This window comes from Tiliqua scincoides, chromosome 3, assembly GCF_035046505.1.
Source record: "Tiliqua scincoides isolate rTilSci1 chromosome 3, rTilSci1.hap2, whole genome shotgun sequence".
Classification (NCBI taxonomy): domain Eukaryota; kingdom Metazoa; phylum Chordata; class Lepidosauria; order Squamata; family Scincidae; genus Tiliqua; species Tiliqua scincoides.
Genome location: NC_089823.1, coordinates 36549901 through 36567358, shown reverse-complemented (window position 1 = coordinate 36567358; position 17458 = coordinate 36549901). Strand labels below are relative to the sequence as shown.

General features: G+C 40.0%; 1 protein-coding gene across 1 annotated transcript in view; it reads left to right on the top strand.

Annotated features, from left to right (window-relative positions):
• The window catches only part of IMPG2 (interphotoreceptor matrix proteoglycan 2), a 75930-nt gene that overhangs the window by 35682 nt on the left and 22790 nt on the right, over positions 1 to 17458 (top strand). Inside the window, exons 4-5 of the mRNA XM_066622269.1 lie at positions 1700 to 1731; positions 1836 to 1859. Coding sequence (XP_066478366.1) covers positions 1700 to 1731; positions 1836 to 1859 — 56 coding nt within the window. The remainder of the gene's footprint in view (positions 1 to 1699; positions 1732 to 1835; positions 1860 to 17458) is intronic.

Sequence of the window (17458 nt, the reverse complement as noted above, 5' to 3'; positions counted from 1 at the left end):
TTCACAATGCAACATGTGTTTTACTGTTATGAGATCCAATAATCTTATGAGATTAATATGGGATCTACTGCTTGCCAATCACTACAATGAAATAGCACGCTTTTTAAATTTAGCTAATTTTAAAAATCAGATCCATCCTAATTCTGGGCATATTTGACATTCCACCTCCTATACACGGGGCACATTAATTCTTCCAAAGCAGACTTCCCCAGATGTTGCATACTTCTAAAGCCCTGATCTTCAAAGTGTTTGAACAAGGGTCTCTTGTTGTAGAGGAGATAAAGTTCATTTGATGGTTTTCAAGAGACAAGCCCGTTTTAGAATTCATACTCTACTATCAAAGAAATTATTTTACACCTTCAGTGAATAAGCTGGAAGAGAAGGTAATTAACACATACATGTTAAGAGTAAAGATGATTTTTTCCCCTACACTCTGCAACATATTTATTTAAACTCTAGAATAGGGATGTCAAACTTGTTTCATACAGTAGGCCATATAGCATTCATGGTGCCTGCTGAAGGCCAGAAGTGATGTCATTAGGCAGGAAGTAACATCACTAAACCGGGGAAGACGAGAAGTAAGCACTTTTTGCTCACTTAGGGACTCATTAGCTGCAAAAGACAAAAAAGAAAAACATGCAAATCTTGATCATATTTTCAAGATATGGGAGAGCCCAACTATCATGTGGACTGCCCTTTCAGCAGCGACACCCAGTAGCTGAGAACAGCTGATGATGGTGCTGGGTGAGCCATCACCTATGAACTATCATGCACGTCAGATAAAGAGCTTCTCTGGGCCTCATCCAGCTTGCAGACTTTATGTTTGACACCCCTACTCTAGAAGATGGTATACAGCCTGTATAATATACTGCATAATACAGGTCAGCGATTTTCAAACAGTAATTACTGCTTTTGCAGTCTGACTTGGACTGCGGTTTGGTACATATTTACCTGCTAGTAAGCCCCATTAAACACAGTGGGACTTACTTCTGAGTAAACATATATATTGCCTTGTTAGGATATGGTATTTGGGATATAGTATAGTAGCTAATAAAACAGATTCATTTAAGTTTTGCAGTTCGGTTTTGCTGGTTGTTCTGTAATAGTATAGTTTGTGCATTTTCCCATAACTAGACCACATATATTTTCACAAGTGATATAAAAATGTATATTTGTCCTTAGACCTTATATGTGTGCATTATTAATAATTCTTAGTCTAGAGCAGTGGTCCCCAAACTTTTAAGCACCAGGACCTACTTTTTAAAATGACACACTATCAGGACCCACCTAAGTTTTCCAGACTTAAAAAAAAAAGAGATCTAGAATGAAATATTTTAGTTATGTATTTATTTATAAATAATAACCAGAAAAAAGACCCTCAATATTTATATCCCTATATTTACAAATGTTTGCAAACTGCAAGAGCTAAACTCTTTGCAGAGTAAGTAGCAGTACAGTATCTGATTTTTGAATAGCTTCAGGGCTTGAGGCAGTTATCTGATCTTTCCATCACCCTTTGGCTATCCACCAAAAATCAGGTTGTGACCCACAGTTTGGGAACCACTGGTCTAGAGCATCCAGTCTCTCGTATACGGCACTAGAAAATAGTGGGAATGGAATAATGAAAAGTGCAAAAATATGCTTTTTGAACAAGCAAAATGCAGGTCCTTACCTGGAATTTGGTTTCTTATTTTTCTAGAAACTGTCCTATGCTAAAGAAGCAATGAGTGGGTGAGTATTGACATTGCCTTCTGTTGTTTTTTTTTAACAATACATTTGTCAGTGGTCTGAAGCAGTGTTTCAATAATTCATCTTTTATTCTGATTTCTTGTCAGTTCCTGCAGCGATTGGTCCTGTGGGTAAGTTACATATGCTATTTAAAAGCTTCACAGCCCACTCCCTTTCCAGTGGTGTCTGATGTTCAGTTTAATGCAAGAAAATGTTTCACAAGCCTTAAAAAGTGGCATTGCAACCTTTGGCAAAGTATAGATTCCATGTGCAAGCCTCAGACCAGGCCTAATGCGGGGCATAGTGCACTTTTGGCGTGTATGCTTAATATATTGTTATCTACTTGAGACTGCAAATTGCCACTTGAAAATGTATGCATTGATTTAGTAAGAAGGGAACTTGTTGAGGAATATATACAGTGGAGGGAAGAGCTTCGGCTTCTGGCCTATTCATCTCAGATCTATTAAGGAAGGAATTAAAACCTTAAAGCATGATTCTAAGAATCTGTGTTCCAGAAGACAGGGAATCCTTCAGTGTGTAAACTGTAACCAGGAACGAATGAACTGTGCAACTATTTTCATGTACCAGAAGGAGCCTTGGAGTTGTGTTCTCTGAACAGCAGCACCCACAGTGGGCTCGATAGGTGACTTTCAAAACTGAGGATAGTTGCAAAAACAGTTTGTGATATATCCTCTGCTATTACAAGAGAAAAATATATCTAAAATCCTACTAAACGGGGCCAAGTTCATGTACTCAACTAACAGCCCAATCCTAACTAACTTTCCAGCACCACTGCAGCCATATTAAGGGTATGTGCACAGCATCCTGTGGTGGGGGCGCAGTCGTGGGGGCCTCCTCAGGGTAAGGGAATGCTTTTTTCTCTTACCTCAGAGCTGCACAGTGGCTGCATCAGCACTTGAAATTTGGTTAGCATTGGGCCCTAAATTAACTTTTTCAGTCCATGCCTATTTAGGGTTGGATCCACAGGAAGATTGCACAAGCAAAAATGCACTTCCACTCACACAGACAGACACAGTTTCCACCTACCACCCCCCATCTGCAGCTTCCTACACCATTTCTCACAGTATCCCCAAGGGTCCTCTGTATAAGGTCTAGTGCGGGAGGGTGGTAGGGACTATAGCACTGAGGAGAAAGCAGCAAAACCTTTCTGTGGATCCAACCCACTGTGTGCAAGGAGAACAGCTGCATATCTTTAGCCTGCCATCACGTCAGATAAATGCTGCCAGCACATGTGGGTCTGTAAGTGTAAACAGTGCACTAACTGGAAAGAAAATGGTATAAAAAGTCTCAAAAATAAATATAACTGCTTTTATAAAATGATTGGATAACCATAATTGCATCTTTAAAAAAACAACACCTAATGTTACAAAGTTTGATAATTATAGGATATAAACTTAAAAACAAAGTTCTGAAATAAATGTACTCATCGTGTTTCCCACTTGGATGAAGTGCTTCACCCTAGGCTATTCTTTGCAAATTCTCTGATTTCAGACAAATTGGGGGCAGGAGGATTGAAAGTCTACTCAGGTTTTCCTTCATCCCACACTTCTCATGAAACACTGTAAGGCAGTGTGGACATTAGGTTTGCTTTAGACATCTTCCTATATTGTTGGGCTTTATTTTTTTTCCTCTCAGACATTTTTATAGTAACGTAACACTTGGTATTTGACGGCAGTTGTATCATTTTCATATATTGTGACTTGTACCAATTTCAAGGATAATGAAAGAAGATACTCCACAGGGGAAAATTGGTTTAAATTAAGTATGTCTCCATAAAGGTAGCCAACCTTTTATGAAAGACAGAAAAATGAAAATAAAAATTATTGTCTGCATCTCCCCTATTCTTGGGTGAAATGTGACTTGAGAGTTTGTTTTGCTTTGTGCTCTATGATACTGCTAGCTTTAAACATTCACACCTGAAGCAAAACATCAAAATGATGCCCACTCACCCCCCCACCCCCGCAACTCTGGTTTCTTTAAAGAACAGAGATAAAGACTAGGAGCAGAAAAGTCTTGCCTCTCTCTAGCATCTGCTGTCTGAAGCAATGTCTTCATTTGAAGACCAGCTGCATGAGAGTTCTGTATAATTTTGACTGAACCATGTCTAGTTTGAAATTATCTTCTTCCTTCCCACAATTTGCTATCTTTGTCCTTTAACTGTACACCTCTAGCAACATATGCACACAACTTATTACCCTGTCCCTGCAAGCAGTACAATCATGCACACACACACACCTTCTCCTTTCCTATTCTTTCAAACATTCAGGCTTATATGATAATCATTGATCTCATACCTTAACCTCTCCTGTTCTGTTGCTATTTCCTGGTCACTTTCTTTGCTCTCCGTATTCACTTCACTCCTTAACCCAGCAGTTCTCAGTGGGTCTGGGACACACCAGTGTGTCATGACCCAATTTTTGTTGGGTCACAAAACTGCCAGGTCAGATTAGGCTATGTACATCAAGGGTTAAACAAGCTGCTACTTGGAGGGGGGGGGGAAAGCACTGCTGCCCATTCACTATTATAGCCATACCCTTTGGCATTTATAAATCAGGCAGCCTTCTCTAGGAACTCTAAAAGGTTTGAGAACCACTGCCATAACCCATCACCACTTTATAAAGATGTTTAAGTCATAGTAGTAACAGAAGAAACATCACTGTGAAGTATAAACTCTTTACCCTTTTTCAGAGACTAGGAAAAGCTAGAAATAAAATCCTATTCATGAATAGTATGGGCATCCATCTGGCTTTGTTCTTTTCATCTTTGCCTGAATGAGAGCCCAAAGTTAAGCTGATGGTCATTCACAATTGTTCTTTTGACTTGTTTTATATTTGGCTTCTCAACCCTTGTATTTTTCTATCTTCCTGGGGCTACAAGAAACAGTAAATAGAGCTGTGCTATGTGGCTATACTCATCCATTAATTAAGCTTTCCTAGCATCAGTACTATACACTTGCAAACCTGGCCCCTGTGCTGCCTGGGGCCAGGTTCACCCCCCTACCGAGTGTCACCCCTCACTGACACATCTGGAAGAGCCTGAGGAGGCTACACATGATCTCTCCAGGCCCTTTGAAGTCCTTCTAAGGGCCTAAAACGTCACTTCCAGTTTTCGCCTGAAAACCAGAAATGGGGTTTTAGGTTTTCTGGAGGCCTCAGAAAGCCATCGGAGGGCTAGGGAAGGCTGCACACAGCCTCCTTCAGCCCTCCAGGTGCCTCTGTGAAGGGGGGGTGCAGGGGAGTGGATGGTGGCACAGTGCCACCCTTTCTCCTGTGCCATCCGGGGCATTTGCAACCCTTGCCCCACCCAGATATGCCAGTGGTACTATCCATGTTTTTTCCCCTCAAAGCTTAAACTGGACTCTGGCAAAAGCACAATTAAGCTGGACTTCTCATGTTGGCATCCTTCGGTCTCGGAAGACTATGGTATCGCGCTCTGAATAGTGGTTCTGGAACAGAGTGTCCTCTCCAATGCGCGAAGCTTTCTCTAATCATCGGGAGTAGAAATGCCTAAGACTGGCAAGATACTACTCATTTTCTATATCTATATGAGTTTTTTCCCACTTTCTTCTTAAAGTGAATGAGCTGCACATAGCAACTGTTCAGAAACTTCAACAGGAGCAGAATGCATAGACTCCCCTCCTAGGTAAGGTGGGTCACAGAGCATTTGCTAGCTCCACAAGCAATTTTCAGATGACTTTTGTAGTGCTTTTGAAGCAGTGGAACAAAAGTATCCAAACACCAGGAGTCTGGATTCTGTATGCAGGGCTGAGATAGATGTCAGTTTGTGTTCATTTTCAGCAAATACGGTGAAGGCCAGGGGTTGTTTCCAAGTCCACACATTCCAAGGAGCAATGAACTGGCATTGTAACTAAGGACTGCATTTAGACACTGGGAAACTATGCTGCTTTCTATTAAACATGACAGGAAAAGCTGTTCTTTTTCAAAGTGCAGCTAGAGAACAATAAAAATATATCTGAAGTAGAACCAACTTTAATGTAGTGGCTTGCTCCCATTGCTCAATCCAATTCCTAAAAGTCTGGGATTGCAGCTGATTCACACTACATGGCAGTCATGTTGTGCCACCTTCATACAATCTGGAGGAGGAGGATAAGCTATACATGTTCACTCAGTGGGTGGAGAAGGTTTGTACTGGGTGGTCCTACCCCTAATGTGTTCATGTGTTAAAGCAAAGGGGGAGATTTTGGTTTCTGTGCACATATAGTGGTGTGTGCATAGGACCTTCCATGAAGTCAGAAACCCTTATCGAATAGGGTTCCCAATCACATGGATCATCTATGCACATAGAAACAAATTCCCACCTTTGTTTCATTGTGGGAGGGTCAGGGTAGGAGGAGTCCAGTGTGATCCAACTACCCCATTATGAAGAATGAACATGTGAAGTATTTGTGAAGGGATAGAAAGCTTAGAATTTTACAGTGGCTGCATCTATAAACACAAGAGCCCTGCTGGATCCTGCCGAAGGACCATCTAGTCCAGCATCTATAGCTGGCACAAGTCTGAGTTGATCCATGCAGGTGGATTGGGCCGAGGAAGGGGATTAGGATTCAGTGGGTGCCACTGCTGCCAAAATCTCCACCTCCCAGGCCCAATCTGCCTCCTCCCTGCCCCACCTCCTCCCCATTCTACCCACCCCCACCCTCCCTCTGCCCCATTCCACCCCCTGTACAGCCTTATCTGCTCTGGCAGGCATCCCTGGGCTGTTGGAGTGTGGACCTGGCCAATCACGCTGGCATAGTTACATTTGTGGTGTGCAGTAAAACATTTTACGCCAGCAGAACACACGGTCTTCCAGCATAATGGCTTGATATGATTGGGCCATAGGTTGTGGGAGACCATCCTGCAGGATGATGAAAACTTCTTTGTCCTGGAAAGTGTTTGCAATATAGGCAACCACTGATGCTATTTCAAATGTATTTTTTGATGACTGTGAATGGCTATGGGTTGTTGATTTTAATCATTTTGTGTAGCATTATATTATAATAAAATCTGAACTTTTAATTATTGTTTAGCTCCCACAGGAACTTGCTGATATGATTGCTTGTGGGACAAAAAGTTCTAAGCAGGATAGAATTTGACAAGAACAACTACTTTGCATTTGCCTACTAGGAATTTTGGAAGAGTTTCTTTAGGAACCATTTTCCCTTAAGGAGAAAAGGTTTGTCGACCCCTGAGAAAGGAAAATGGAGCATTTGAACCTGTAGATGTGCCAGTTTATGACAACACTATTGGTGACCTGTGCTGAGAATTATGGAAAAATTGTGAGCTTAGCCTAAATGGAAGGACTCTGTTGAAAGCAAACCCTTTCCGTCCACCCAGCTACTAGAATCAGGAAAACCAGGTGCGAGATTGCACCAGTTTTCCAGCTTCCGGTAAAATGAAAAATATCTTCAAATGACATGTAATAAATACAGCACATGTTTGCTCTTTCATGACCGACATGTAATAAATACAGCACATGTTTGCTCTTTCATGACCCACTTCACAGCTAGGGGTCTGCACAGGAGGATGTAAGGGTAATAAATACAGCACATTTTCTACTTTTCTATGACCCACTTCGCAGCAAGGGGTCTGCACAGGAGGAGGACTGCTGGCATCCAGGTTAAGCTCATTCAATGCTAAGCTACACTGATCCAGATAACCCTTCTAATTTTTTTAACCCTTTTATAAGGCTTTGTAAACTTTTTGCTAGACTTGGGATCCTATAACAGTATATGCTAGCACTGGGTCCCTTGTTAGCAAGACTAAATGCTTCAGAGTGCCAATGTATAAGCTCTGGCTGCTTGTAAGCTCTGTATTATCAGAGTGCCAATGTATAAGCTCTGGCTGTTTCTCACAAACTTCTGATGAGGTAGTAAATCTACCATGTCAGACTGCAAGTAGGGGCTTATGATGTAATCATGCAAAAACAAACCCTCCAGTATTGTCCGAAAAACACATTTTTAGCTTAGTCTACTCACTGAGGGTGCAACTTCATGTTATTTTGGTAAATATATGCTCCCAAACCAGCATTTGCTGAAATAAGAGGAATGCAGGGCTAGAGAACATTTGCAGGAGACATGTGGGAGAAAAAGAGGCTTTACTCCTGTTGTGCCTACTGATTCCCCCTTAAAAGTTTGCACACCTACCCGAGGACTGCATTTGGTTCAGCAAAGCCTGCTTCTAGTTTCTGATACTAGGTGAGGGGAAAATGGCTGCCTCCCCTGCCCCTCTCCCCCTGCATTAATGTTATTTCAACAAACTGGCATTCGAGAATGTTCTGTTTGCCTTGTAATGAGTAGTTATAAACTGACTGACTTGTTGGCAACCTTCAGTCTCAAAAGACTATGGTATCACACTCTGAATGGTGGTTCTGGAACAGTGTCTAGTGTGGCTGAAAAGGCCAATTTGGGAATGACAATCCCTTCCACACTGGCAGCAAGTGCAATCTGTCCCTGGTCTGTCTCCCTGGCTATGGGCCTGCCTCTTTGCCTCAGTCTGTTGGCCATGTGTCTCTTCAAACTGGGAAAGGCCATGTATGTCGCAATATGTAGACAAAATCAATCTGTCTGTCTGTCTGTCTGTCTGTCTGTCTGTCTGTCTGTCTGTCTGTCTATCTATCTATCTATCTATCTATCTATCTATCTATCTATCTATCTATCTATCTATCTATCTATCTATCTATCTATGAATGAATGAATGAATGAATGAATGAATGAATGAATGAATGAATGAATGAATGAATGAATGAATGAATTTTTCTTCACTTTTCTCTCCAAAGGGAACCCAAAGCAACTTACAAAAAGTCATAAAACCACATTTTAAACTATCAATACATTATAAAATATCCTAATATAAAAAAAACCTTTAAAACTTACAGTAAAACTCCAACCCAACAGCTTTTTTAAACCTTGAAAAATATATTCTAAAAACCTTAAAACAATTGCAATAAAAACAAAAACAGCAGCAGACACAGTATAAGAAAAGGGCATAGCCTGTACAATCTAGATGTCCTTGTAAAAAAGGTTGAAAACTCAGAAGAGTTGTCTGAAAAGACACAATTTTAGGCCCTGCTGGAAGGTCTCTATGGCAGCGATTTTCAATCTTTTTCATTTCATGGCACACTGACAAGGCACTAAAATTGTCAAGGCTTTTTGACAATTGACAAGGCAGACCATACTGCCAGTGGGGGGCTCACATCCCCCCCTTGACCCTACTAGTAAATGATCTTTCTCCAAATTCCTGTGGCACACCTATGGACCACTCGTGGCACACCAGTGTGGCACAGCACAGTGGTTGAAAATGGCAGCTCTAAGGAGAGAGCAGTTCATAGACTGAGAAGGAGGGAGTTTCACAAGGTTTGTGCCAATGTTGAGCAGGCCCTACTTCTTGCTGCCACCCCTCCCACCTCCACAGATGATGGCAGTTGTAAGAGGGCCTTCTCTGAAGACCTGAGAAGATGAGCCAGATTGTACAAATGCAAAATACCTTGGCCCCAAACCCCTACCCAAGTTCTGCAGGGTACATCAGAGATACAGGTTCCCCTCCTCTATTATCTGTGACTTGAGGCCTAAGTCACGGTTTACTGTTTACATTGTGTTATTGGTCCGTTCTTGATTTTGGTGTGTTTGGTCTTGGGATTCTGGGGTTAGTATTGCCTCAAAAGTTAGTAGTAGTGGCTCTCCTGAGTGAAATACTTTGTAGCACTAAAGAAAAACTGGAAGTCAGTGGTCAAAGTGTTAAGAAAGACAACATTATATCAAATGATCAGTATTTGATCAACAATATATCAACACTATATTGATCAACAATATATCAACATTATATCAAATGATATGTAATTTACAATGGGTCATTGGCACATTTCATCAGAAATGAAGTTGCAAAAGAAGTAGAATGCAGCCATATAGGACGTCTTGAAGAATCACATAACACATCATTTAGTCTGTAACAGTCTTGAACTAAAATATTGAACTTGCATATCAGGATCCTTAAAGAATGATAAAAGGTGCATTTTCCACGTTTTTAATGCATTTTCATAGGTTTTTTGAACTCTCTTGATTTGTGAGCATTGAATCAGGAAACAGAATTAGAAGATGCCTATCAGTCCAGAGTAGATAATGAAAAGTAAAATGACGTGTCATGGCAGATGTAGTGCTAGAGATACAGGGACTATAATAAGAAAACTAAAGAATGTAATCACTGAGTTCAAAAGTTAGGCATTCCCATCCACCCTTGTTGATATATGCATGTCTTATGAGTGTGCTGATGCTCCATAGAACTATTTCAGACTGTTTCTGAAGATAACCTTTTCAGTTTTGGGTTTGGGGTTTAATATAAATAATATATAGTCAGCAAATAATAATATGGCTGATCATACTATTTATAATCCTGTCCCGGTGTCCACTTTTCTGATTTTTCAGTGGTAGGTGAAATCAGTTTCATTCATCTGGATTTTTAATGAATGATAAGATGTTTTATTTGCTATTTTATGATGATGATTTTATTGGTTTTATTGCTTTTATGTGGTAGTTTGTATGAAATTTTTATTATTGTTTACTATGACTATAAGCTGCTTTGTGAATTTGTTGGATTAAAAAGTGGGATATAAATGCCTCAAATATGATACAATAAAATAAAAAGTATTAAATAAATATAGAAAAATAATGTTCTGGTTCCAAAAAGAGAACTGGGGGCTATTTTATTTCACATTGGTCTTTTTAAACTGGAACATTTCAGTTCTAATCAGCTGATAAGCCCAAAAAACAACAAATTCTTTACTGCTAATTAATTATTTTTTAAAATTATTTTTAAATCTTAATTAATTTTAATTAATCATTTTTAAATTAATTAATTAATTAATTAATTAATTAAGAGACATCAGTTGCTTTTACTGATGTACCTAACATGGGGGATCCAGAATGTCTTCTTATCCTTTTAACAGGAGGTCCAAAGACAGTATGCAAGTTTGACAATATAAAAGTAAACATATACCTGTGGCTGAGACCCTTGCCAAATAGGAGTAGTTGAATAAATACTTCTTGTGCCACATGAGGAGCTTCTGAGAGCTGCTTCCCTCATCAGTATCCAGAAACAGCCAGCAATATCCATGTCTTCCTACAAATAAACACACGTCAACTCTTTCCATGTTACGCTCGTAGGTTCAGTAATGACTTTTAGGAGCCTTCCTCCAACTTCCTGAATATAAATAGTGGTTCCAGTCCAACTAAAGTTAGCCCTGCCAAAATACCATTGAAATTATCGGGCAACATGATTCTATGCATGCTTACTTCTAAGTGAGTCTCTTGTGTTCAGTGGGCTTGACGCCCAGGCAAGTGTGCATAGGATTGCCATTAACTTTTAGCTGGATCAAGCCAGTATAGGAAACAACCTTCACTGGCCTGACTGATGTATCATAAAAATAAAATAACCATCTGTGCTAAAACATGGGTTGAGCAGAGTACAAAACACATGAGTGGGTCACAAGTTAGAAGTGTTAATTATTTTAGGGCCCAATCCTATCCAACTTTCCAGCACTGATGCAGCCATGTCAAGAGGGTGTGCATTGCATCCTGCAATGGGGTGGCAATCATGGAGGTCTTGTCAAGGTAAGGGAACATTTGTTCCTTTACCTCAGGGCTGCATTGAAGCTGAATCAACGCTGGAAATTTGGATAGGATTGGGCCCTTAGTGAAGTAACAGCACAATTAGGGGAAATCAATCTGTTCTCTATTTACACAGATCTTTAACCTATGAGGTTAGAAACTATAGTCCTATTCAAGTATTATAATTCTGGATACGTAGTAACTGGGTGGAAGGGACATGGAAGCCCAACAGCTGGTCATGCCCTGTCACCAACAGCCCTGTCACCTTACTCCGTGGCCACATCCCCTATTGTCCCCACATATTCAGCATTTGCCTGCAGAAACAGAAAGTGCTGAACATGAAGAGAGAAGGGGGTTGAATTTAAATGTGGCTACTCTTTTGAATTGAAAACTTGACTATTACTATGGTTGCCTGAGCAATAAAAGTTAACAGAGTTACAGAGGAATAGGAAACAGAAGTCTTCTGTTTCTATTGGTACTTCTTTTGCTATTGCTTGTGCTCTCTTTTTTTTTTTAAAGAATAAATACATATGCCTATGCAATGCATATATATATTTTTAATATTTTGCTTAATGCTCAGCCAAGATGCTCCAGAGCTTCATTTATGCAGGTAGGCAATAGTATTGTTGTATATTCTTTTTATCTACACTTTGTAACAGGAACCTCCTGGACCAAATTTTTCTCACTGAAGTCTTTGGCTTCCACAGGTGTAACTGCAAGTAAAATCTTCCTAGATTCTGTTCTGTTAGAAATAAATGCTTCTGATCCAAGGGTCAACTTAATAAAAGGAAAATATGTGTAAATCAGCATGTTATTGGTATATAAATGGGTAGTAGACACAGTATTTCGTTCTAAGTATCTTCATCAGAAACTTCTGCAGGACTCACAAGAATTTCTATTTTGAATGAGAGACACAAATGTTTGTGGCCCGTTATGTGTTCTGATGAACCAATCAGGCAACTCAGTGTGTATCTGTAGTATTTTTGATGGAAAAACTAGGACAATTAATCAGATTAGCTTCTGTCCTGGGGTTACATCACTGACTTCAGAAGTTTTCATTTATGGATAAATTTGGTCCTTTCATTTTCTGAGTTATTTATCCTCAGGATTTTGAATTTTAAGTAAAACTACATTTCTTAATACTAAAAGATGTATTTCTGATGTATTTTTGTATTTTGTATTTTTGGTGAATTTTTGATGTATTTTTGTCTAATTTTTCAAAAATACTACAGCTCTCATTCCTGCACCTGTAAATTTGTGACTAAAAAAGCTAATGGACAAGAGCATATGCTTGATTTAAACTTATCTCCATTTTCTGTATCTTTTTCTGAAGCGAGATGGGATGGCTACAAGAGGTAGTACTTTACTGTTACTGCCACCTTGGTTGTAAAACATCAAGCTAAAAATCTCAATCTTCAATAAACCCAAACCCAACCCCCATTCTCAGAGGCAACTATCCATTGTAGGCAGCAACTCTACTAAATTCAGTCCACTTTCAATATCAATGTCCTAATGAGCATCGCTGAAGCAAAAAATTTCGCAACATTAAAAGTAATACCTGGATTTGCACCAGACAGCAACAAATTCATATATTGTTGTTGTGTACATCCCATAAAATGGGTCAGCAATGGTATAATAAGACTAGCACGAATGTCCCTATAAAAGGAACAATGAAAAAGTACATGTTCGATAGTTTCAACATCTTCTGATCCACAGGGGCATAGTCGTTGAGTCCAAGGTATCCTTTTATATCGTCCTTCTGACACTGCTGAGGGGAGTCCTCTAAGGCGAGCCAATGTAAAGGCTCTTCTATACTTATAGTTCTCCAGCTGGGCAAGGTAATGTGGGACATCAACAATATACTTACGATCTTCCCTAACATAGAATTCAGAGACATTAGAAATGTCATTCTGCCTTTCCGTATCCAAGATACGTTGTTTCCTTATATGATTGACAACTGACTAGATGACTTTTGGGGCCTAGGCAAAAATCATTGTTTTCCTGGGCTTATGATTACTTTCAGTGTTTTGCTGATTTTTTTGAAGGATTCCCAAGGGCTGTTTTTATTTTCTTTCTTTCTTTGTTTTGTAACTATTTGTTTTAAACCAAATTATCATCTGTGTTTTTGAAGTGCCTTTTTTGAATTGCATATTTGAAGGCATGGTAGGAATATTTTAATATTTTAAATGAATTAATAACAGTATTTTACATTCCAAAGGCCTTTTTAGCAACATTTCCAAAAATGCCATTAGTGCAAGCAACCTTGGAAACTGACTTTCACTTTCCAGTATCTAAATTCTATAATGTATTGTGAGGAAAGGGCAGGTGGGATGGATCTCAAGTTTGTTTGGTCTCACTGAGAGGAAAAAGGGTTATTGTCAACCAGTTTCTTCTCCTCAGGGATTCTTGATTCTTCTCTAAACATGGAGAGTCACAAATCTCCTTCCTTTTATATATGGTCCTCCGGCCTATTTCATTTTCTCTCTAACCCATTTTTGCCTGGTCTACAGGTGTACACATTTGGTCTCTGTTGCATAAATGCAACATTGGCAGAAATGGCTTAACTTACTTGCAAAGAGGCCTCATTCTACATCAAGATAATATTTTTGGGTCTCCATAGCAGAAATCTCAGATCCTTACCTGTGATTCTCCTATTGGTTTAGCCCTCATCTTTTATTTCCTTCCCTTGTCATAGAATCCACTTCTGCTTCATCTGGGGTCATCCCTTTGAACCCTCACAATTATTTTGTCAATAGTCCAGCTGTGTAAAAACATCAAGAAATGTCAGGAGAGAATACACAGAGATGTTTTATTTTGTGCCAAGAAGACGTATCTGGCTACTCCATCCCTTTAAAAGGACTCTGCTGAATTTAGTTTAGGTAATGAATTCTCCTCATGAGACTACTTCCTCAGAGTGTTCATATGAACCTGTTAGCTCTCACCTAGCTCTTCCTATTTCTACACTGCAGCTAAAAAGTTTCTGATGGTGCTTTCAAAGTGAACCATGCCACTTCCGAGAGCCACCACACCATACAGAGTTTCCAGCTAGACCAGGAAGACAGGTAGTGGTTAGTGTTGTTTTGGAATGAAAGGTTTGTTTTTCTCCTGGGTGGTGGTGATGTTGCTAGTTGTTAACCATGAGAGCTGAAAAAAGTCACTCTTTTAAAAAATATTCTAAGAATGTCTGGACCATGACAGACAGGGCTGGCCCAAGACTTTCTGATGCCTGAGGTGGCATGTCAAATGTTGCCCTCTTACCCAGTGATGTGCCAGCCTCTGCTTCTTCAATGTTCTAGTTTAGCACTCTTCTCCCCTCTGCATTTCCTCTCTGTCTCTCTCTTCCTTTTCCACATCAGAGAGTGGAAGGAGAAGGAGGAGCAGTGCAGGCCAGTAGGAGGACAGAGAGGTTACATCACCAATGTGCCGCCTGAGGTGGCAGCTTCAGTTGGCCTCATGGCTGCACCAACTGTGGGGACAAATACTCAAACAGATCTGGCAGAATCTGAAATTCAGTTCCAGATTTGAGGGAGAAAATCCAAATGGTTCAGACTATTGGAAGTCAATAGTCAATAGGCTGCCCTTTAATAATTTCCTATAATTTGCCACCTAGAATTATTGAATGTTATTGCTGGAAGGACCTTGGAAGTCATTTAGTCCAATCCCCTACTCAGGGCAGGGAACTGTTATGAGCATCCCTGACAGGTGGATGAGGGGAAGCCCACACTTACATAAGTTGTAGTTGCCTGTAATTTCAACCCACTGGTTCTAGCTTCGAGTCTGACCTTGAGCCACAGGAAGTGACTCCTTCCGTATGACAGCCTTTCAGAGACTTGATGGCTTTTTAAATCTTCCCCTCCCTCCTTTTCCAGGTGAAACATATCTAATTCATTTCACATAGGTCTCCAGACTTCTTACTATATTTTTGGCTTCCTCTGAACTTGTTCCAGCTTATCAATGTCCTCCTTAAAATGTGGTGTCCAGAAATGGACGCTGTATTAAAGGTGAGGCCTGACTAGTGCAGAATAGAGTGGACCTATTATTTATTGTGATCTAGACTCCATGCCTCACCTGAAGTGGCCCTCTTCTCCCTGCTTAATGATAGGGCAACCCCTGCTCTAGATGTCACACGGGAAACTACATTCCATGATATACGAGTGTGTGATCATACCCATATGAAAAATAGTTGTTCATAGAAGTGCTTTTACATTGTAAAGTACGTACAAAACATGTTTTAATAGTGCCTTGTTTATTCAAGAATACAGAGACCTACTTCTAGTTTTTCTAATAATACTACAGGACACTGTGCTGAATTCTAAATTCTGATGTCTCTCTCTGCTCTCTGATCCATTTCCTAAAGCTCTTATGAAGCCACAAATGGTTATTGCTGCAACTTCCTCTGTTGGAAGGGAGCTCTACCTATCTGCACAGCAGGGACATCTTTTTACTGTTTCTTCCAAAGAAACCTTCTGCAAACTATTAAGGATTCTGTCATTCCTGTCAATCTCTCCCACGCAACATTAATATCCAAAGTTAACAATGAAATTGCTGATTTGAGAAAACTTGTAATTTGATCAATGCTAGCCTGTAAACAAAAGAGAGCTTTCGTTCTTGGATTAATTATTATGCATTTCATGACTACAACAATCCTAGCTAATTTTGCTTCTTATGCATCACTGAAGTTTGTGAACTTCCGAGTACCTATAGCTTCTTTCACTTAACCTGCGCTCATTCTATCTGAATTGGAGGTGGGGCGATGTATAATGCAAGCCTACTGAGATTGCCTGCTCTGACTTGAACCTATTCCAGGAGACATGTTTTCCAACATGATGTAATGTTGGAAATTCCTTGAGGCCCTGTTAAAACCTCATGGATTGCTTTCAGTAGTCACCTGGCAATTGACACAGATTCTTGGGAACTCCAAATCCTATGCATATTTACTCAGAACAATATCACTGTCATGTAAGTATGCACAGGACTGCAGCCACAATGCTGGATTGTCGTTCAGCAGTTTGTTTAAAAAAAAAAGTACACAGGGTCTAATCTTATCCAACTTTCCAGCACTGGCGCAGCTGTGCCAGTGGGGCATGCAGTTGGGTGGTGGTGGTAAGAGAGGCCTCCTCAAGGTAAGATAATATTTAATCCTTTGCTTTGTGGCTGCATCAGTGATGGAAAGTTGGTTAGGATTGGGCCCTGAGTGATCAAACCACAAAAGTTGGTTGTTCACAAAGGGTACCCTATGAAGCTCAAATGAAGATAGGGAGGCCTTTCTAATATTCTTGGAAGTACCTCTCACATTCAGTGGTGTTCACTCCACTGCTATGAGTATGCTATGAGTCTTCCTTCTGAGAATATTAGGAATGCATCCCTACCTTAAAGTATGTGTTTTGTCACAAACTGCACAATTCTAACTCCACATAGTCCTCTAATTCACTTTCTCTCTGTCAAGTTGTGGATATTTGTGAGATGTGAGGGAGACACAGGAATTTCAAGCCACTTGTACTTCCTCTTCTTTGCACTATTTTGTAATGTCTGGAGTAGAACTTGCATGTTTTCCTCTGCAGTAAGATGTGCAAGGGGTCAAGAGCTCACACATGTTGCCTAACCTGTTTCCTGGCCTGTTCCCACAGTCCCACCATTCATGGGTTTTGCTACAAAGCTATTCTTCAGAGTTCGCACCTGATTAAGCAGGCACAAGACTATTATATTGTGTGCCAGTAGGATTGGGCCATAAGATGTTCGTGAAGATTTTTTTATCCTAGCATGATGTAAGTTCATTAAGTCAAGAAGGCATTGTTAAAATCTCCAGTATTGCTTTCAATAATCAGATGGAGCGGTGATAATTCCTAGAGACTCCAGACCAATCATGGAGGGTTGGCAATCCTATCACAACTGCATATGTGATGTAACGTGGTGCTGGATGGGCTAAAAGGGTGCCTTTTAAGTGGTCTCTCTCTTATCTTTAGGAGGGAGAAAAAAAACAGATTCTATGCAACCCAATACGATGCTCTTTCCAGTGACTGTTACTGGGATCTCCCTTGTGGTTTTGATGTTATTTAGATCAGCAACTCCTTTGGGACTAGGAAATATATTCTAATATATTTTTGTTCT